Source organism: Sus scrofa, chromosome 14, assembly GCF_054392235.1.
Source record: "Sus scrofa isolate SSC_HxYL_T2T_F1_AM1 chromosome 14, Sscrofa_HxYL_maternal_Yorkshire_Landrace_v2.0, whole genome shotgun sequence".
Taxonomy (NCBI): Eukaryota; Metazoa; Chordata; class Mammalia; order Artiodactyla; family Suidae; genus Sus; species Sus scrofa.
In genome coordinates this window covers 59,774,923-59,796,418 of record NC_139396.1, presented here as the reverse complement: position 1 = coordinate 59,796,418, position 21,496 = coordinate 59,774,923, and the positions used below count along the sequence as shown (strand labels likewise).

The 21,496-nt window shown below is 49.3% G+C and overlaps 1 protein-coding gene across 1 annotated transcript in view; it reads right to left on the bottom strand.

Moving 5' to 3' along the window:
- The window catches only part of DTX1 (deltex E3 ubiquitin ligase 1), a 43,757-nt gene extending 38,385 nt beyond the window's left edge, over positions 1-5,372 (bottom strand). The window contains exons 1-2 of the mRNA XM_021072393.2: positions 5,163-5,372; positions 3,670-4,661 (exon numbers count right to left, since the gene is read on the bottom strand). Coding sequence (XP_020928052.2) covers positions 3,670-3,928 — 259 coding nt within the window. The 5' untranslated portion in view covers positions 3,929-4,661; positions 5,163-5,372. The remainder of the gene's footprint in view (positions 1-3,669; positions 4,662-5,162) is intronic.
- Positions 5,373-21,496: the final 16,124 nt, after the last annotated feature.

The window sequence follows — 21,496 nt, the reverse complement described above, 5'->3', positions numbered from 1 at the left end:
AACTAGTTCTGTTAGAACACACACATATTTGCATACTGTCTATGGCTGCTTTCAACCTACAGCAGCAGAGTCAAGCTATAGTGGCAGTTAGAGGAGAGACTGTAGGGCCCACAAAGGCTAAAATATTTACTGTCTGCCCTTATCAGGGAGCCTGTGCCTTCAATGTCAGGGTGCTGGTGTGTGCTGCTACCTCTTGCAAAAACTTAAAGTTCTGGAGTTTCCGTTGTGGTGCAGCAGAAACGAATCCAACTAGGAACCATGAGGTTGCAGGTTCGATCCTTGGCCTTGCTCAGTGGGTTAGGGATCTGGCATTGCTGTGAGCTGCGGGGTAGGCTGGCAGCTGTAGCTCCGATTAGACCCCTAGCCTGGGAACTTCCAAATGCCATGAGTATGGCCCTAAAAAGAAAAATAAAAGACAAAAACCCCCTTAAAGCTCAGCTTCAATGAACTTTTCAAGAATTTTATAATTAGAAACTCTAAGGAGAGGCTGTGTTTATTTTGGTACAAATATGTGAGCTTTGGGTTTTGCAACTTTATATTGTGTGTGCATGTGTGTGTGTGTGTGTGTGTGTGTGTGTGTACCACAATCTTCTACTCACCTCTCACACATCTGTAGTGTTCAGCACATGCTAGGCAAATGGTGGGTACTTAGTTAAGATTTGTGGGGTAAAATCACATGTGTGGTTCTTTCCATCATCTCAACAATTCTGTTAGCAAAGCAATACTCTTGCCCATTTCATAAATGTGGAAACTGAGGCCCAGAGAGGTGTGCCCAACAATACCTGCTCGAGGCTCTTGCCTGGACCATTGACAGTGAGGACAAGATTGACACTGCTTTGCCCGTGGGAAACGTGGGCAAGCATATTATAACATGTCTGCTGGGAGACATCATGCCCCCGCCAGCAGTTTTCTGGGCATCCTAGGTCCCCTGCTGGCTCCACAGGTTTCCCGGCCTTCCTCCCTCGCTAGGGGTCTTGGCAGGCTCCCAGGAGCCTGTGGAAGGATGAGTGGATTTTTCCTTTTTCCGGCAAACTGGGGGCAGGTGTGGAGTGAGCGGCTCCCGGAGGGGGCGGCCAGAAAATGACTGAAACTGAACTGGGGGATCCAGTGAGGCTGAACCTTAAAAGGGGGTGCCATGGAGAGTAAGGGGCCTGCTGAAAGGGGGGAAAGGAGAGAGTTTGGGGAGTTAAGAATGCAAGCGAGGGTGCTGGGAATAGAAAAGGAGCCTTGAGCCGGGGTGGGGGGATCAAAGGCCAAGTGGCCAAGTTGGCAGCCTTGGGTGGGCCTATCCTTGCTTCTCAGGACCACGAGTCAGGTCCTGGACAATGTCCCCACCCAGCACTAGCCCGAACCTACAGAATGCCAAACATGAAGCCATGGAAAAAAACCAGCTCCTGCTGCCAGACCCCTGCCCTCCACTAGAGGCGGTCCTGGGATAAACTGGAGAGAATGGGGCAGGGGACGCCTGGTGATTCTCCACTGGGGACTCTGCCTCTTCTGGAAGAATGGGCACTAGGACTCAACAGTCACTTCTACTCTCAGGATAAAATTCAAAGCCCTCCTCACAGCTGCCCAGGGCTGTACATCTTGTCCCTGCTCCAACCTCATCTTGTACCAGCTTCTCTGCATCCCCTGCACTCCAAATGCAACAGATCTGAATGTACTCTGCTCTTCCCACCACAGGGCCTTTGCACTGGCTGTATCCATTGCTGGGAACACTGCTACCCTCACTCATTCTTCAGATTTCTATTCAAACCTGACTTCCTCAGATTAGCCTTTTGTGACCACCCCCAGATCAGGTTTATTTCATGTTCTCAGACCTGCAACTTATTATCTGTGTAATTAATTAGGTGTTTGCTTGCTCTCTGACTACCCTGGAATCTCCAGCATAGGTCCTCCACCAAAAGACCTCTACTGAGGACCCTGGCTGTCTTGCTTCTTGCAGTATTCTAGTGCTTAGCACAGGAGCTGACACGCAGCAGGAGATCTGTAAATCCATGATGGCATGAATGAATGATTGGCATCACTAGTGACTGTCGCCATTACTTGGAGTTTTGGAACCAGATGTACTGAAAAGTAACATTGATGCACCACTTGTTATGAATGCACCTGTGGTTCCATGCTTGGTGACCACTCTGTAGGCACCAGGCAATGTTCTAGAGCAGAGCTGGAAGCTAGAACTTTCTGCAACAATGGCAGTGTTCTGGATCCATGCTGTCCCATACAGTAGCCATGAGATGCATGGACCTACCAAGCACTTGAAATGTGGCTAGTGAGACCAAGGCACTATATTTAATTTTATTTAACTTTAATTAATGTAAATTTAAATAGCACCACGGCTACCATATCGGACAACACAGCTCTAGAGAGAAGGAAAGTGTCCTATTGTCCCCAGGGTTGTTACATGCAGTTCTGTCATCTAGAGAGTCACAATAACTTCCTCAAACCTCAATCAGCTGGTCCTTGGGAGTGAACATGCCAAGGATTCTCTGGCAGATCCCATGAGGCAAGACCTTGTCCTCCCCCACTGCCCACCAAGCTTGTCATAGACCACCAGGCAACAATGACTCAGGGAGCACTCCACGGTGATGGCGAACAAGAATGCTGAGAGTGGGACCTGACCATTTTGATCACCGCCATCACCTATCACCCGACACCAGGACTGCCACCAACCTCATTCTCTCCATTGTTACCAGCCCATCACCAACACCCCCGAGAACACCACCAACACAACCATCAACACCACTCCCACCAGTTCCACAATCAGTGCTACCACTGACATTGCCACCAACGCTTTCTCCTCCATCATTACCACCGCCGCCAGCACCAACACCACCAACCCCCTCCCCCCATCATTAGAACCACCATCGCATCACCCCAACACTACCAACACTTAGAACCAGAATAAGATACCAGTCAAGAGTTTCAGCTCTGGAAATCAATTGTCTGGGCTTAAATCCCAGCTCTAAGATTTTTTTTTTTTAGGGCTGCAGGTGTGGCATATGAAAGAGGTCAGATTGGACCTGCATCTGTGAACTATGCCACAGCTCACAGCAATCCCGGATCTTTAAACTACCGAGCAAGGCCAGGGATCGAACCTGCATCCTCATGGATACCAGTCGGGTTAGTAACTAGCTGAGCCACAAAGGGAACTCCTCTTTCAGCCTCTTTGAGACTCAGTTTCTTCATCTGTAAAATGGGTCGACAACTACTACTACCACCACTACTATGAACAGTAAGACTGGCTGTAATGATGGGAAAAAATCAAATGGGGAAGTGCATGGAGAGCCCTTTCACTGTGATGATTTGAGTGCTAATGCTCTTCTAGGCTCTGTGTTCAGTGAGCACAATTTTATTTAATTTTCACACAGCTGTGAGAGACATCAACCCATCCATTTTGCAGATGAGGAAACTGAGACTCAGAGAGGTGATATAACTTGCCAAGAGCCCTATACCTAATATAAGAGGCTGGATCAGAACACAAGTCTTAAATTGGACTAAGCCAGACTGTCCCTTTTTCTGGGGGTTGGGGGCAGACCAGCAGATTGGCTTTCTGCAGATCTGGGCTCTCTCCTCAGGGATGCTGGGGGCATTTCAGCATCCCACTGAAAGGTGGTGTGGTGATAGTGATGGTGGTAGTGGGGTGGGGAGGGTAGCGAGTCCACTCACCTGTGTCCTGGCGAAACTGGTGCATGGACTGCAAGTCGATGATGTAGGGCACCAACTGGGCGTCCACCTGCCCCAGGACCACGGAACCCCGGGCATCCTCCTTAAGCACGTTCTCGATGTGGTGGCACACAGTGGCCGTGTAGGGCCGCCAGCGGCTGTGCTCATTCAGCCACTCCCACACCACCACCCGGGCCACATTCTGCGGTGGGAAGCCCAGCCCGTTCACCGGCACCATCACGCCCTGGCCTGGCCGTGACATGGCCGCTGTTGCCTCAGGGGCCAGGACCCCGCTATATTCCTGGCCCAGCTCCTTTTGGGCCTGGGAGCCGGTGGGGAAATTCCTCTCTCCCCAGGGAGGACAGCAAGGACTGTCTGGCCTCCTTTCTAACTCCTGGCCCTCTCTGAGGCCCAGAGGCCTCAGTTAAAGGAGTGTGGGATGGTGTTCCAGGCTCCAAGGACCCCTTGGCGGCAGAGCTGTCTCAGATAAAGGTGCTTCTCTGGATGAGCAAGTGTTTTTCTTCTGATGGGGAAAACGGCGCTCTCAATTCCTTGGTGTCCCCAGCTCAGATCAGGGAGTGAGGCAGACGCCACTACTTTAGGTCCGGGCTCTCTCCTGCTGGTCTCCCGTTCTTCCTGGCCGCGCAGGGCCTGTCACCCAGGAGGCCCGGCCCCAGCCTGCTGTTCTCTGCAGCGCCCGGCCAGCCCTCTGCGCTCCCAACTGCGTCCCAGACCCCGAGCCTGGCTCCAGTTGGGCTGCTTGCCTTGCCTCGGGTCCGCCCCCCCCGACGGCTTCTGTTGAAGGGGGGCGTCCCCGTCCCCCTTGTTCCGGATCCACAGCGTCCTGGAAGGCCTGAGTGACTGAAGAACGCACGGGGGAGGGGGGAGGCGCGTATCCCCAGCCTGGCGGCCCCGGCAGCGGCTCCCGGAGCTGGGCTAGGGGACGAGGGGGGCGGGGGCCCGTGGGCACGCCCCACCCCACTCGTGCTCGCGACCTGCCAGGAAACAAGAAGGGGAGAGGGCCCTTTAAGAATAGAGCGCGGCACCCCCTCCCCCCTTCCCGGGAGAGCAATCGGCTGAGAACAATGGGGAACCGATGGGGGGGAGTGAGCAAGGGGGGCTAAAGGGGGTCGCGTGGTCTCGGTCCCTAAGGGCAGGCCTGAAGGGAGGGATGGGGCTGCGGGCGAAATTTTCCTAGCCTCCTCGCCTGCGGCGCCCCCTCCTCAGCTCCCTGAGCGCTCCCCTCCCCCGGGGCCCGCACACCCAGCCGAGGGATGCAGGGTGCGCGGGGATATGCGAGGATGCGCGGCGCTGCAGGCGCGGCCCAGGGCCCCTCGGGGGTCGCGTCACCGAGGAGGCGAAGCCGGGAGCTGGATGGTCAATGCCTTCCGCCCTGGGGGTAACAGTCCCCCTTCTCCAGCCCAGACCTCCCCAAAGCGCGCGCGGACCTCCCAAAGGAGCCGGGGGTGGGGTCCCCAAGCACCCCGCGCTCTCACCGCTTCTCCTCTGCTCTGCCTTCTTCTCCGGCTCAAGCTCCAGCCCGGCCGCCTCCTGGGCTCCCCCCGGAGTGGGAGGGAGCCTCGGTCCCGCCTCCGCGCCCTTTCTCTCCCAGGCCGCGCACCAGGGCGCTGGGCTTTTGGCGTGCGGACCTACTACCCTGCCGACCGACGGACGCGTGTGCCTGCTGCCGGACGCCGGAATCCCGCGGGTGGGAGGCGGCCGCGGCCGCGCTCAGGGGAGGGAAGGGGGAGGGGGCGGAGAAGGAGGAAGGGGAGGAGACAGACCGCGGCCCTAAACGCTGACACGCGAGTCCCCGGGGCGCCCCATATCCTGGGCTAGGCCCACCTGGGACCCCAGGAGGCCTCCTGACCCCAGCATGGTGCGAAGTATGGACTGGGGTGTCCATGGAGTGCCAGCTTGAATCTTAGTCATGGGTTACATTCCAGTTGCCCAGTCCAGGGCCTGTACACAATAGATGCTCAATAAATGCTTGAACAAATGACTAAGATCCAGAGATTGTTTAAAGAAAGATTTTGGAGGAGGGTAAGGGTAGGCCCACCGCCATATCATTCAGGGATGCTGCAAACAACAGGTGCTCAATAAATGCCAGATGAGGTTTGGCTGGATGAAAAGGGAGGCAGGTGGTGGCAGTAGCTCAAGTGTTAATGGGATGGCCAGCCCTCCTGTCCCTGGCAAGCTGGATGCAACTGAGAACCGCATAACATCTGGCAAGGGGATGGACCACCCGGAGCCTGTGGGTGTTTAGATTAGGGAGGATGAAGGATGTGTCCGGGAACTCCAGCCTGGGCGGCAGATGGGGGTCAGCGGTCTGTTGGGAGCCTGTCCAGCACGGCCCACGCTCCTCTTCCTCTCCAGGGCAGATGGTGATGAACGGGACAAAGTCAGGGCAGACTGCTCAGGGGAGATTTCCCAGAACCTAACTCAATTCCCCAGCTAACTGGAGTGACTGCCTCTTCTCCAGGCCCCTGTTTTCTCCTGCAGCCCAGTGCCCAAGGGCCTCTCCAGATTGGGCTGTGATTCTGTTTGCTTGTGCCTGCTGCAGACTAAAGAGAGCGGCTCTGTCGGAGGGCAGGGCCAGCTCTGCAGTGCTATTGCTCCAACAGGATGGTTGAGCTCTGGGCATTTAGCCTAGGATTTCCAGGGGTCCATGAAGCCCCGCCCTCCCCTTACAGACAAACTTACATGTCTGTACTTTTTTTTTAGCAGGGCTCTGGCTTTCAGCAGATTCTTCTCCACGGAGGTTGTGAACCCAAAGATTCAGAGTTGATGCTGTAACACCCTTATGTTACAGACAAGGATCTGAGGATTCCGGGATGGAGAAGAAACTGGCTCAAAGTTACATGGAAATTTAGCAGCAAGTTGGAAAGAACCCATGACTCCAGACTGTATAATGCTATTTAAGGTCTGACTAAATGTCACCTCCTCCAGGAAGCCTTCCCTGAACTTGTCCCATCTTCCTCTGTGTTCCTTTGCACATACCTTGATGTGACACCCTATATCACAATGAGCCACTTCAATGGAATTTGTCCCTGCTAGAATGAGCCATCCATGAGATCGGAGACTGTGTCTTACTCATCTTTGTGTGGTGTGGCTGGTGTTTATTACTTAATCGCTATCATTTATTGAGTGCCTATTATGTGCCAAGGCACTTTTGTAATGCTCATTCCATTTCACAGTTGTCCCACAAGGTAGGTAATATTGTCCTCATTTCACATATGGAAAAAAATCTCCTGGAGCTCAGAGGTTTACCCAAGTTCCCACAGAGAGTGAGTGGTAGTGCTGAGATTTGAATCCCAAACCCTTTTGCACCTCCCACTTCACCAGTGGTGTTTTTTCAGTCGTTAATGAGTAGCATCCCGCTGAGGATCTGGAGCAGCAGGGCCCTAATGGCCCCCTCTCCACTGGGCTCTGGAGCATCTGGAAGTACAAAGCCCTGCTCCCAGGGCTTCCTGGGAGAAAAGGATTCTAAGGAGGTGAAAGGAATCTTTGAGGAGCTCACAAACCCCTGGGGAGATGGCTCAGACACCAGTAGAGAAGCCAGTAGAACAAAAGCAATCCATCATGAACTCTTTAAAATTTACTGTATGCCTGCATGACATGCCTAGCAGAGGAATCCCAGGATTTTCTCTTCTGTGTGTTTCTGTCTTGCTTCCTTGCGGCCATAATACCAGCTGAGGTCGTCAGTACAATTACTTCCAACTGATGAGATGGGAGAAGACAATTCTGCTACTTTTCTAGATCTTTGAGTTACACATCCAACCTGGGTCTGACTATGCTTCTTTAACCTGTATATGAGGGAACTTCCATATGTGTGGGTGCAGCCCTAAAAAGCAAAAACAAAGAAACATTGTTGGTGGGCATGTGAATTGGTGCAACCATGTTGGGAAATAGTCTGGCTTTATCTCCTAAAGCTGAGCAGATACATATCCTATGACCCAGCAATTTTCTTTTCTTTTTTTTTTTTTTTTTTTTTTTTTTTTTGCTTTTTTAGGGCCACACCTGTGGCATATGGATGTCCCCAAGCTAGGGGTCTAATTGGAGCTACAGCTCCCAGCCTACACCACAGCCATAGCAACACGCTGGATCCGAGCCGCGTCTGCGACCTACACCACAGCTCATGACAATGCCAGATTCTTAACCCACTGAGCAAGGTCAGGGATTGAACCCTCAACCTCGTGATTCCTAGTCGGATTCACTTCCATTGTGCCACGATGGGAACTCCTAACCTAGCCATTCAAATCCAAAGTACCCACTGTGGAAAAATTCTTGCCCATCTACACCAAGAACTACATGGAAGACTATTCACGGGGGTGCTGGCCACAGTAGCCCAAATTGGGAAACACCCACGTCCCCATCTATGGGAGAGCAGATGAATAAATTCCCATGATAAAATATTACTTGGCAGTCAACATAAAGGAACTATGGCCACATGTTGCAATGTGGGTGGATCTCAGAGAGAGAATATCCAATGAAATATGTTCCATTACATGCACACAATATCCTTTCGATTAAGTTAAAAGCAACTAGGGAGTTCTCTTGTGGCACAGCAGGTTAAGGATCTGCGGCATTGTCACTGCAGTGGCTTGGTTCACTGCTGTGGTGTGGGTTCAATCCCTGGCCCAGAACTTCTGCATGCTGCAGGTGTGGCCAAAAAATAAAAACAACTAAAAGTATACACGCATATGCAGTAATAAACTATAAAAAGCATACAAGGAGGAATAAGTTTAGGATTCAAGATGAGGATTAAGTGAGGACATCATGCTGGGGCAGAGGGAACTATGTGGTTAGAGGTGGATTATTGTCAAGGCTGTAGCTTTTGTTTTGAGTAGTGGTTTCACAGGTGTTTATTGCATTACTAAATTTAATAATTAAATGCTGATGAGTAGGGCTATGGATTAAGGATTATGATTAACGCTCCCCCCCTTATTTTTTGTGAACCCAGGTTAAAGGAAAAAAGCAAGCAAGTAGGGGAGGGGCTAGAGCATGCTGCTGATGGGGCAGGGGCAGGGTTTAAATTTTCAATCTGTCAAGGAAGGCGTCACTGGGGTGACATCTGAGCCAAGACTTGAAGGAGGGAGGTAGTGAACCACAGGTTAGATCTAGGGAAGGGCGGTGTCCTTGGCAGAGGGCAAAGCAAGTGCAAAGGCCCTGAGGTGGGAGTGTGTTTGGCATGCTCCAGGAATGACAGCGGGGTCCACGGGCTGGAGGGAGGGAATGTGGGCACATGTTGTGCATGGAGTGGGGAATAAAGCAGGCTTTGGGGAGAGGACAGAGAAAATGGTCCAGGGTTGCCCAAAGAGCCCAGATCCTGGATCTGCTCTTCTCAGCTGTTCAATTTTTTTTTTTTTCTGGGATTCCACAAGACACATGTTTCCTTAAGGTAGTCTAACTGGCTTCTTCCTTGAGGTGATTTAACTGGGTTTCTATTACTTTCTCATTCTTTAACCAGTGAGTCCTACCTGGTTAAAACACTGAGCCAGTCTGGCCCAGAAAATCCTGGTGTGGGTTTCTTCAGGAGAGGTTCTTTCTTTTCTTTTCTTTTCTTTTCTTTTTTTGGTGGTGCCCACACATGTGAAAGTTCCCAGGCCAAGGACTGAACCTGCACCACAGCAGTGACCTGAGCCACAGCAGTAGCAATGCCAGGTCCTTAACCTGCTGTGCTACAGGGGAACTTCAGGAGAGGTTTCTTAAGAGATCAGGGCAAATGGGATTTCTTCTGCAATGCAGTAGAAAAACCACTCAGAGGGACATATGTGAAGACCCAGACCAGCATCAGACATGTGGCATGGAATGGTCATTAGTCCATTCATCGAGTGCTTTCTAAGCATCAGAGTTTAATAAACCTTTTCCCATCCTCTGGGTATTATTACTACAGACTTTAGAGATGGAGTGACTGGGCCTCCGGGGAGGTTATGACATACACAGCTGGCAGCTGAGTGGGAAAATCCTGTGGATAGGAGGCCTCTGACCCAATTCCATTGCTTTGTCCTCTTCTTTGGGTAATCCGGGGGGCGGGTGAGTTCTTGCCACTTCTTCCTCTTCTCCAGCCCCAGGGCAATCTGGAGGCCAGCAGGCAGCCAGGTGGGGTGGGCGCACCCCATCCGGGACTCGCGAAGTCTCCAGCACAGAGGGAAGGGACCCAGAGATAGAATGGGGCTCAGAGTTGGATGCGGCGGGCATGTGGCAGGGGTGCGGTGCAGCTCTGGAAATTAGGCAGAGCTGGTCCGTCTGGGGAAGGCGAGGCGGAGAGAGGAGCTCCAACTTTCTCCAGGATCCTAGGGCATTTTTTTCCTCCTCTGGAAACCGCCAACTCGATCCCCAAAGGGGAAACGGAGGGGAGGGCTGCGAAATGAAATTGGAGTGGGTGCATAGCTCCCCCTGGTGGCCTATGTTGGGACCAGCGCTCTAATACTGGAGGGATTGCCAGGTAATACATTTAAATTTTTTTTTTTATTGTGGTCAAAACGCCTAACTTAGAGTTTATCATTTTAACCACTTCTAAGCGGACAGCTCGGTCGTGCTAAGCATATTCAAATTGTCGTGCAGCCGATCTCCAGGACGTTTTCGTCTCGTAGAACTGCAGTCCTGTGAAACTCCCCATTCCTCCCGTTCCTCCCCTTCCCCAGAGCCCCTGGCAACGTCACCATTCTACTACCTCTACAAATTTGACTATGCTAGATACGCATAATAATGGACTTCTACAGTATTTGTCTTTCTGTGACTGGCTTATTTTACTTAGCATAATTCCCTCAGGTTTCTTTCATGTTGTAGCAAGAGTCAAGAGTCGCCTTCCTTTTTAAGGCTGAGTCATATTCCATTGTTCCTAAAGGCCACATTTTGTTTGCTTGCACCTCTTGGCTATTATGAATAGTGCCGCTATGAAGATGGATGTACAAATAACTGAAATCTAGCTTCCAGTTCTTTCCAGAAGTGGAACTGCTGGATTATATGTGCTGCTTTGAGTGTCCTTCCCACCCCACCCCCCATTCATATATGGAATCCTGAAGCCCACATTGTGATTCTGTTTGGAGAAACGGCTTTTAGGAGGTCTTATAAAAAGAGGAAGAGACAGTTCTCTCTCTTTTCCCCATCTTCATTCAGAGGCCATGTGGGGGCACAATGAGAAAATGGTCATCCACAAACCAGGAGAACTCTCACCGGAACCTGACCAAACTGGGACCGTGATCTTGGACTTCTGGCCTCTAGAACTGTGGGAAAATACATTTCTATCGTTTTAAGCCCCCCAGTCTATGGTATTTTGTTATGACAGCCAAAGGAGCCTAGGCTGACTAGTACAGTTTGGTAAATCTACTTTCAGTTTTTGAGATACCACCTTATTGTTTTCTCCCACAGCTACATCATTTTACACTCCCACCAACAGGGTAAAAATGTTCTAAATTCTCTGCATCTTCACCAATATTTGTTATTTACGTTTTTTTTTTCTTTTGGCTTTTTAGGGCTGCACCTGTGGCATATGGAGGTTCCCAGGCTAGGGGTCGAATCAGAGCTACAGCTGCCGGCCTACACCACAGGCACAGCAATGCGGGATCTGAGCCACATCTATAACCTACATCACAGCTCACGGCAATGCTAGATCCTTAACCCACTGAGTGAGGTCTGGGATCGAACCCGCATCCTCTTGGATACAAGTCAGGTTCTTAACTGGCTGAGCCACAATGGGAACTCCTCGATTTTTTTTTTTTTTGATAGTAGCTTTCCTCATGGATGTTTCAGGTAATTTTTCTCTCAAACATTCAGTGAAGGCTTACTGTGTATCCAGCCCTGAGCTAAGCAGGTCACATGTTTGCTGTCATTTAATCCCCATGTTAGCAAATAAAACTGTTGCATCACCCACATTTGCAGATAAGGAAACTGAGGCACAGAGGCCAGAGGATACAAGTAACTAACTTGTCAGTAATACATCAAAGGGCTCCAACTTGGGTGGGTGTCTCTTTATAGCCCAGGATCTTGATAGAAATCCTATTAGTCTTGGTGATGATGGTGGTGGTGATGACAGTTAGTGGTCACAGAACAATATCCCGCACCAGGCTTTTACTTATATATTTAACCTTCACCTTTACATTTATATTTAACCCTTTTACATAAATATTCCTTCACCTTTTACATACATATTTAACCCATTTAAGCTTTGTAGCAAAGCTATGAGATATAATATTACTATCCCCATTTAACAGATGAGGAAACTAAGGCACAGAACACTCAAGTTGCAGGCTCAAGGTCAAATGGCCACTGAGCAACAGGCAGGATTTGAAGCCAGTGTCCTATTTTGCCTTTCTATGGGCACACATAGCTTCAAGCAAATCCTGTTTCTGAAAATCCAAATCCTGGAGTTCCTGCTGTGGCACAACAGGATTGGCAGCAGCTTAGGACAGTTGGGACAGAGGTTCGATCCCCGGCCAGCACAGTGGGTTAAGGATCTGGCGTTGCTGCAGATCTGGGGCTTGGATCTGATCCCTGGCCCGAGAACGCCACAGGCCCTTGGGGCAGCCAAAAAAGGAAAATAAATAAATAAAATAAAAACAAATCCTTGCAAAGTAAAAGTGAGGGAGAGACTATTTGCTATTTGCTGGAGTAAAAGCATCCCCACTGTAACTCTCCGTGGTGTGTATGTGATGCTATTCAGATTGCAAAGGATTCTCACAGCTCAGTGGAATTAATTGTTTTGTTTTGTTTTGTTTTGTTTTTTGTCTTTTTGCCATTTCTTGGGCTGTTCCTGCAGCATATGGAGGTTCCCAGGCTAGGGCTCTAATTGGAGCTGTAGCCGCCAGCCTACGCCAGAGCCACGTCTTTGACCTACACCACAGCTCATAGCAACACTGGATCCTTAACCCTCAGTGGGATTAATCTTCATGCCACCTTTGTTGAAAAGGGATTGGGGAGTTCCCGTGGTGGCGCAGTGGTTAATGAATCCGACTAGGAACCATGAGGTTGCGGGTTCGGTCCCTGCCACTTGCTCAGTGGGTTAACGATCCGGCGTTGCCGTGAGCTGTGGTGTAGGTTGCAGACGCGGCTCGGATCCTGCGTTGCTGTGGCTCTGGCGTAGGCCAGTGGCTACGGCCCCGATTGGACCCCTAGCCTGGGAACCTCCATATGCCGTGGGAGCGGCCCAAGAAATAGCAAAAAAAAAAAAAAAAAAAAGACAAAAAAAAAAAAAAAAAAAAGAAAAGGGATTGGTTTGGAGTAGGAGAGGGCCCAAGTCTGACATGATATCATCTCCAGTTTCTGGGAGCTGGTACTCCAACCCTGGGCTCCCAAGAAAAGCTCAGGCATTTGTATCAAAAAAGCCAAATTTGACTCTGGCTTCCTTTTTTTGTTTGTTTAAGTTTTAATTTTAAAATCATTTTGGGCCTATACAGAAGTTGCAAAGAATGCAATGAATTCTTGTATAGCCTTCACCCAGATTCTTCAAATGTTAACATTTTACCATATTTGCTTTCTCTTGCTCCCCACACCTTTCTCTCTTCAACTGATTGGATGAGGCCCACCGTCACTATGGAAAGTTGTTTGCTTTACTCAAAGTCTACTGATTTAAATGCTAATCACATGGAGTTCCTGTCATGGCTCAGAGGTTAACGAATCTGACTAGGAACCATGAGGTTGCAGGTTCGATCCCTGGCCTCGCTCAGTGGGTTAAGGATCCAGCATTGCCCTGAGCTGTGTTGTAGGTTAGCTGTGGTGTAGGTTGAAGATGTGGCTCAGATCCCGAGTTGCTGTCGCTGTGGCTGTGGTTGTGGCATAGGCCAGCGGCTACAGCTCCAATTAGACCCTTGGTCTGGGAACCTCCATATGCCATGGGTGTGGCCCTAGAAAAGGCAAAAAGACAACAAATAAATAAAGAAACAAATGCTAATCACATCTAAAAAACCTTCACAACAACATCTTGACTGGTTTATGACAAACATCTGGGCACTATAGCCTAGCCAAGGGAACACATAAAATTACTCAACCTAGGAGTTCCCACTGTGACTCAGCAGGTGAAGAAACTGACATAGTGTCTGTGAGGATATGGATTCAGTCCCTGGCCTCGCTCAGTGGGTAAAGGATCCGACGTTGCAGCAAGTTGTGGTGTATGTCACTGACGTGCATTGCTGTGGCTGTGGTATAGGATGGCAGCTGCAGCTCCCATTAGACCCCTAGCCCAGGAACTTCCATAACTTCCATGTTGTAAAAAGAAAAAAAAAATTACCCAACCCAGTTATCAAGGCTATTTCATCCTTCTGCTTTTCTGTCCTAGACATGTTGATATTTCAGCCTTAGCACTGTCACCTCAAGGTTACAAAATGGCTGCTGAAGCTCCAGAAATCACAATCTCAGACACAATACTGTCAGAGCAGGAGGGGAGAGATAAGATTAGAAAAGTCTTTCCCTTGCCCACCTCTCTCTTAATGGACAGTCTGGGAATAGACTGGAAGACAGTCTTCCCAGAATCCCTTAGCAGACTTTCCTCTATGTTTAATTGGCCAGAATGAGGTCACATGTCCATCTCTAGACCAAACACTGACAAGGGAGGCACGGGATGCCAGAACTGGCTCAGACTAATCAAGACTCATCTCCTAGATTGTGGAAGATTTGGGGGAGCAAGGAAAAATGGAGAAATGACTGCTGGATAGGCAACCAAGAGCACTGCCGCAGACTTGATGCAACTTAAATGTGGAGGAATCAACCAATGGATGACTGACACTTTTTTTTTTTTTGTCTGTTTATGGCTGGACCCAAGGAATATGGAGGTTTCCAGGCAAGGGGTCGAATCGGAGCTGTAGTTGCCAGCCTACACCACAGCCACAGCAATGTAGGATCTGAGCCACGTCTGCAACCTACACCACAGCTCAAGGCAACATGGGATTTTTTTTTTTTTTTTTTTTTGTCTTTTTGCTATTTCTTTGGGCTGCTCCTGCGGCATATGGAGGTTCCCAGGCTAGGGGTCGAATCGGAGCTGTAGCCCTCGGCCTACGCCAGAGCCACAGCAACGCGGGATCTGAGCCATGTCTGCAACCTACACCACAGCTCATGGCAACGCCGGATCCTTAACCCACTGAGCAAGGCCAGGGACCGAACCACAACCTCATGGTTCTTAGTCGGATTCGTTAACCACTGCGCCACGACGGGAACTCCAACATGGGATCCTTAGCCCACTGAGTGAGGCTAGGGATTGAACCTGCATCCTCATGATTACTGGTGAGCCACAACAGGAACTCCATGGATGGCGGACACTTGGTAGAGGCAAGAGTCCCAGAAAGGAAGGTAAGTGTGTAGAGAGTTGGCTTGGGTCTCCTTTGCAGGTTTAGCTCTCCGGGCTTGCCCAGTGCCCTGGACATTTCACAGACCACCTGGGGGACCCCACCAGGTCAGGTAGAAAGGGCAGCCCTGATGCAGAGGAAGAAGTGACCACCACCAACCGTTGTCCTCTTGGCTATGACAATCTGGCTCTGTCCCATGGCCTCCCAGCCTGGGCTCTGGCCAACCCTCTGACACCTGGACAGCCATCTGCTGTTCTAGAAGCTGAGTCTGCAGGGGGAGACTGGAGATTTCTCCAGCAAGGAGGAGGCAGAGGGAGAGATTGGGGAGGAGGAGCTCTTGACCCCAGTGCTAACAGCCAGAAAGAGAGGTCAAGGGCATGCTGAAATGGGCTGGAAAATTCAATCCTCATAGGACACTTTCCAAGCCTTTTCATGTTTATTATCTTGTTTAAGTATCCCCACAGGCAAGGGAGAATGGGATTTTTCTCAGGGTAGGGATGGGGCTCTGGAGGGCCAGAAAGTCCAAAAGCCTTGCCCAGGGCCACAAGATGAGCTTTCCTAGTACTGCTATAAGGAATTACCCCAAACATGGTGGCTTTAAACAATACCCCTGGAGTTCCCGCTGTGGTGTAGTGGTTGACGAATCCTACTAGGAACCATGAGGTTGTGGGTTCGATCCCTGACTCACTCAGTGGGTTAAGGATCCAGCGTTGCCATGAGCTGTGGTGTAGGTTGCAGACATGGCTCAGATCCCACGTTGCTGTGGCTCTGAAATAGGCTGGTGGTTCAGCTCTGATTCGACCCCTAGCCTGGGAACCTCCGTATGCCATGGGAGTGGCCCTAGAAAAGGCAAAAAGACAAACAAAACAAAACGAAACAAACAAACAAAAACAATACACCTTTATTATCTTACAGTTCTGAGGTCAGAAATCCTGAAGTCAAGGTCGGCAAGGCCTGCATTCATTTTGGAGGCTCCTGGGGACAGTCTGTTTCTTTGCCTTTCCAGCTGCTAGAGGCCACCTGCACTCCTTGGCTCATGGTCCCTTCTTCCATCTTCAAAGCCAGCAGCACAGCATCTTCCAATCACACTGCCTTCCCTCAGTGTGAGCTCCTGCCTCCCTCTTCTCAGGATCCCTGTGATTACACTGCCCCTCCCCCTTGGAGAATCCAGGACACTCTTCCCATGTCAAGATTCAACGTGATCATATCTGCAGGGGCCCCCAAACTGCTGCCACTGGGGCGTGCAAGGCACAGGCAGGATCTGTCTGGGACAGCAGCCACAGTGAAACTGCTGAGATGGGCAAAGGGGCAAGGTAGGGGCTCTGAAGGTCTCAGCTGGATAGCTGTGAGAGGCTGAATCAGAGGCATCCACATCCTGATCCCCACACCTGACAAACACATTATCCCCATGGCCAAAGGGTCTGTTATGTTACTTTTCTGTGCCTCTGTTTTCTCATCTGTAAAATGGGAGTGATGATAATAGACACCTGTCCCCTAGGTTGTGGAGTACGAGGATTCAATGATTTAATGAATGCTGAGTTCTCAGAACAATATCTGGTTATGGTAACTTCAATACATGTTAGCTTGCTTTTTTTTTTTTTTTCTTTCATTCATTTTTCTTTTTTTTTTGGCTGTACCCATGGTATGTGGAAGTTCCCGGGCCAGGGATCAAATGCATACCACAGCAGGGACTTGAGCCACAGCAGTGACAATGCCGGATCCTTAACCAGCTGAGCCACCAGGGAATTCCTGCTTTGTTTGTTTGTTTGTCTGTTTGCTTTTGTCTTTTTAGGGCCCCACCCACAGCATATGGAGGTTCCAAGGCTAGGGGTCTAATCAGAGCTGTAGCCACCGGCCTACACCACAGCCACAGCAACGCCAGATCTGAGCTGCATCTGTGACCTACACCACAGCTCATGGCAACGCTGGATCCTTAACCCACTGAGTGAGTCAGGGATCGAACCCTCAACCTCACGGTTCCTGGTCAGATTTGTTTCCATTGCGCCACGACGGGAACTCCTGTTTGTTTGTTTTTAATGGAAGGCATGATAGCCCATCATTTACTCTCTACCGGTTTGCTTTGCTGTCTCCTAACTTTGGGGTCTGATGGTGTCAGGGTTTTTGACACGAAGCCACCGCAACAGACAAGCTTGGAATTGCAGTGGCTAAACGCAATGACCTCCTCATTCACTTGAAGGCTGAAGAGGGTGGGTAGCCCTCCTCCACTCAGAGCTTGTGGCCTCCAGGGTCCAGGCGGTGGGGGAGAGATGAAGCCGCTCTTCTCATCTTTTGACAACAGCCCTCAACTGCCTCAACCCGGAAGACACATGTCAGTTTCACCCCAGTCCTTTGGCTGGAATGAGGCAGGCACAGTCACAAATGGGATGGTCAGTGCCACCTGGGGGAAGATGGCATCTCGAGAGGGACAGAGGAGGCACCTGATGCAGCCTGAGGGTCAGGGAGGCTTCAGTGAGGGAGAGACCACCAACCCTGCAACAGAAGCCTGTCTATGATAATAATCCTGGGTATGGCCCTAGGATTAACCTTGCAGGAGACACAGGTTTCAGCACCCAGGGTGGGAAACTGAGTCTGGGTTTAGTCCGGAGAAAGAAGGATGGGTAAAAGTGGGGTGATTCATTAAGGATCTGGAAGAGACCCCCTAAACCAAGGTTCTTAACCGGGGGCTGACAGACCCTTTGAACTTGGATGGAAAAAAAAACCCAATATCTTTATTCTCATTAACGTTTAACCAAAATATAACACCTCCTTCCACTATGAATGTAGGCAACAACCCCCAGTGGTACTGGTAGTGGGTGAGGCTGTGCCAGTCAGTAGAAATTGTTCAGTGTTATGTTTAGCCTGTTGGAGCCATCTCAAAAAATGGGTCACCTTGACTTATCAGTACTTGGAAATCATGGCCCTAATTAGACTGGAGTCTTCATTTTAATCTGTGACCAGGGGCTGGGCTAATTGGTGGGGGCCCTGGAAGCTGTAGCTGAGGGGTTTCTGTATCTGCCAGGCTCTCAGGTGGCATTGCAATGCCTCAAGTTGAGGGTCTTTCTCAGGGGCTCAAATCATTATATCTGGAGGGAGGGTCACCTGGCCCAGGTTGGGGTTGGGGAGCTGCAGCTCGGGGTCAGGGCTCAGCTGGGAGTATCCTGGAGGTTTCTTATCACTTGAGGGAAATATTTCTGTTTTTGATGATCCGTGGTTGTTGGAATTTTTCCTCCATGCCAGCTGAGATCCACAATCTAGCTCCCAAAGCTGGATTTTCAGGAGTCCATATAGTTAAGGAGTTAAACACTTAGAATTTGGAGGCAGAGAGGCCTAGGGTAGAATCCCACCAGCCTACTTACGTGTTGCTGGCCCTTTGGCCAGGGATCTGACTTCCCTGGGCCTCAGTTTCCTTATTTGTAAAATGAGGAAAATGGTACCCAACCCAGAAGGCAGTTTGTTTGTTTGTTTGTTTTTCTTTTTAGTGCCACACCTGTGACATATGGAAGTCCCCAGGCTAGGGGTTGAATCGGAGCTGCAGCTGCCAATCTATGCCACAGCTTGCGATGACAACAGATTCTTAACCCACTGAGTGAGGCCAGGGATTGAACATGCATCCTCATGGATATTAGTCGAGTTCTTAACCCACTGGAGCCACAATGGGAACTCCCAGTTTTTTTGTTTTCTGGTTTTTGGTCACATCTGTGGCATGCCGAAGTTCCCCAGGGTCAGGGAATAAACCCATGCCACAGTAGTGACAATGCCAGATACTCAACCTCCTGAGCCACCAGGGAACTCCCAGAAGGCAGTTTTGAGGCTTGAAGGCAACAAGGCACATTTGCCTCCTTTCTTGGACAGAGGTTAAGTAGTTGCTGAGTACATAGAGGCCACTCTCACGGTGTCCTCTCACCTGGGCCAGCAGGTTCCTCCTCTCCCCTCCTCCCTGGGCTTTTATACTGCGACACTGGTGGGTCCTGTCCTTCCAGCCATCCAGCCTTTTTTTTGTTTTTTGTCTTTTGTCTTTTGAGGGCGGCACTAGCGGCATATGGAGGTTCCCAGGCTAGGGGTCTAATCAGAGGTACAGCTGCCAGCCTACACCACAGCCACAGCAATGCCAGATCTGAGCCGCAGCTGCAACCTACACCACAGCTCATGGCAATGCCAGATCCTTAACCCACTGAGCAAGGCCAGGGATCAAACCTGCAACCTCATGGTTCCGGAACTCCTCATCCAGCCTTTTAAATCAAGATGAGCAGTGAGGCATGCACTGCCCATTCATGGGGACATTTTTGACTCCGTGTCATTCTGAAATAGCAGGCTGGGCAGTGCCCGGAGAATAAGCTTTGCTAATGGAGTTTCTGTCTTGGCGTTGGGCCTGTCTGGACTGTTTACTGCAGGAGACTTGGAGGACACAGATCAGGGAGGGGGAAGAAGGACTTGGAGCCTCTAGTTGCTGCAGGAGCCCTGCAAAGGCAGGTGGAAGAGAGTGAGACTCTCTGGCATAGTGCAGAATCTCCTCCCAGGGACTCCTGGGGTGTGAACTTGGGGATGAATCTTGGCCAAGACCCAAGACCTGGGCAGTGACCTCAGGCGAGAGAGGAGCTCAACTTTCCCCTGTGTCAGAGGGAGATGAAACTCTGTGGGCAAGAATCAAAGGAGATGATCTGAAGGAGGCACTCCATGCCAGGCACTGGGGACACGGAAATGATCAGGATGCTCAGAGCTGAGCCCAGCTTGACCTTTGCAGAGTGAAGAATGAAGTGGGATGGGGTACAGTATTTAGTCTAGCACCGTTTCCCAGGAGCCCTTGAAAAAAAGTACAAGGAGTTCCCGCTGTGGCTGAGGATGCCACAGTGAGGAGGCAGGTTTGATCCCTGGTTTTGCTTAGTGGGTTAAGGATCCAGTGTTGCTGCAAGCTGGGCACAGCCCCCCCAAAATGCTGCAGTGAATAAACTTATGCATAGATATTTTTTCTGCATAAATGTTTAGAAGTGGGATTGCTGGGTCAGAAGGGAAATGCATGTGATTTTTTTAAAGATATTGCCCATTTTCTCTAAGTTTTGCATGCCTAGCAGCCATGTATGTGTTCCCGTTTCTCCAGGCTCATCAAAAAATATGTTGTTCAGGAGTTTCCTAGTGGCTCAGTGGGTTAAGGATCTGGCATTGACACTGTAGCGGCTCAGGTCACCATTGTGACAAGGACTTAATCCCTGGTTCAGGAACTTCCACATGCTGCAGTTGGAGCCAAACAAACAAACAAAAAATTGCCCAGCTTTTTATTTTTTCTAATTTGGTAGGCGAGAAATGATATTTCAGTGTAGTTTTCTTTCAACTTTTTTTTGAGAAACAGTACAATTTCCGTGCAGCCTTACCTAGTTTCTCTCAGTGATAAAACCATATGTAACCAGAGTACAATTATCAAAATCAGGAAATTAATACTTTAAGCTAAATTATAGACCTTTTTTAGATCACACCAGTTTTTCCATGAACTCATTGTTTTCGGTCTATATTTCTGTGATACTTTATCTTCAATATAGCTATAATTTGCATTTCTGTTATGGTGAATGAAGTGAGCATTTTCCATGTTTAAAGATCATTTTAATATCTTTTTTTCATGAATTGTCAGTTCATATATTTTCTTCCATTTTTGTATTGGTTTTCACATTTTTTCCTCAAATTTAAAGTTATTCATATATTAGTAAGACTACTTCTTTATTCACCATACATGTTATAAATATTTTCTCCCAGGTTGTCAGTAGGTTTTTTGACTTGGCTTATGGTGTTTACAACATGCAAGAGTTAAAGAAAATTTTATGTAGTCAAATGTACTAATCTTTCCTTACCTCTGAATTTTGAGTCATATAGAGGCCCTTTTTCCACACACAAGCTAGGGAGGAATTCACCCATTTTTTAATACACCTCTAGTAATTACTGTTTCACTTTTTACATTTAGACGCACATTATTTAGGAATTTATTCTTGTGTGTTGTGTGATGAATGGATCCTGTTCAAAAGAAGAGAAAAACAGAAGAAGCATTTGGGGGACTTTTGGAAAAATTTGAATAAAGATCCTGTTTTAGGCAAGTAAATGGCAAATTTCCTGAGCATTATAATGGTATTGTGGTTATGAAGGATAATATCTTTTCTTTTATGAGATCATCTGCAGTATTTAGGATTGATACATCACAGTGTCTACAATTAACTCTCAAATAGTTGAGCAAAATTTTATATATGTATGTATATACAAAGAGAAAATAAAATGTGACAACATATTAGCAATTGATGGTAGGCATATGAATATTTACTAGACTACTGGCAATTGATGGCAGGAAGATGGGTATTTACTATTCTTGCAACTTTTCTTGAAGTTCAAAAATTTGAAAAAAGTGTTGGAATGAAGCGTGCTACCGCCAAAGTTTGAGCAGGTGGGCCAGGGCACCCGGCCCCTTTAAGATGCCCCGCCCCTTAAGTCCCGCCCGGGCCCCGCCCCCCGGAAAGGCTCTTCCCAAAACACGCCCCGCCCTGCCGCCCGCCCTCCGCAGCGGAGGGCAGTCACGT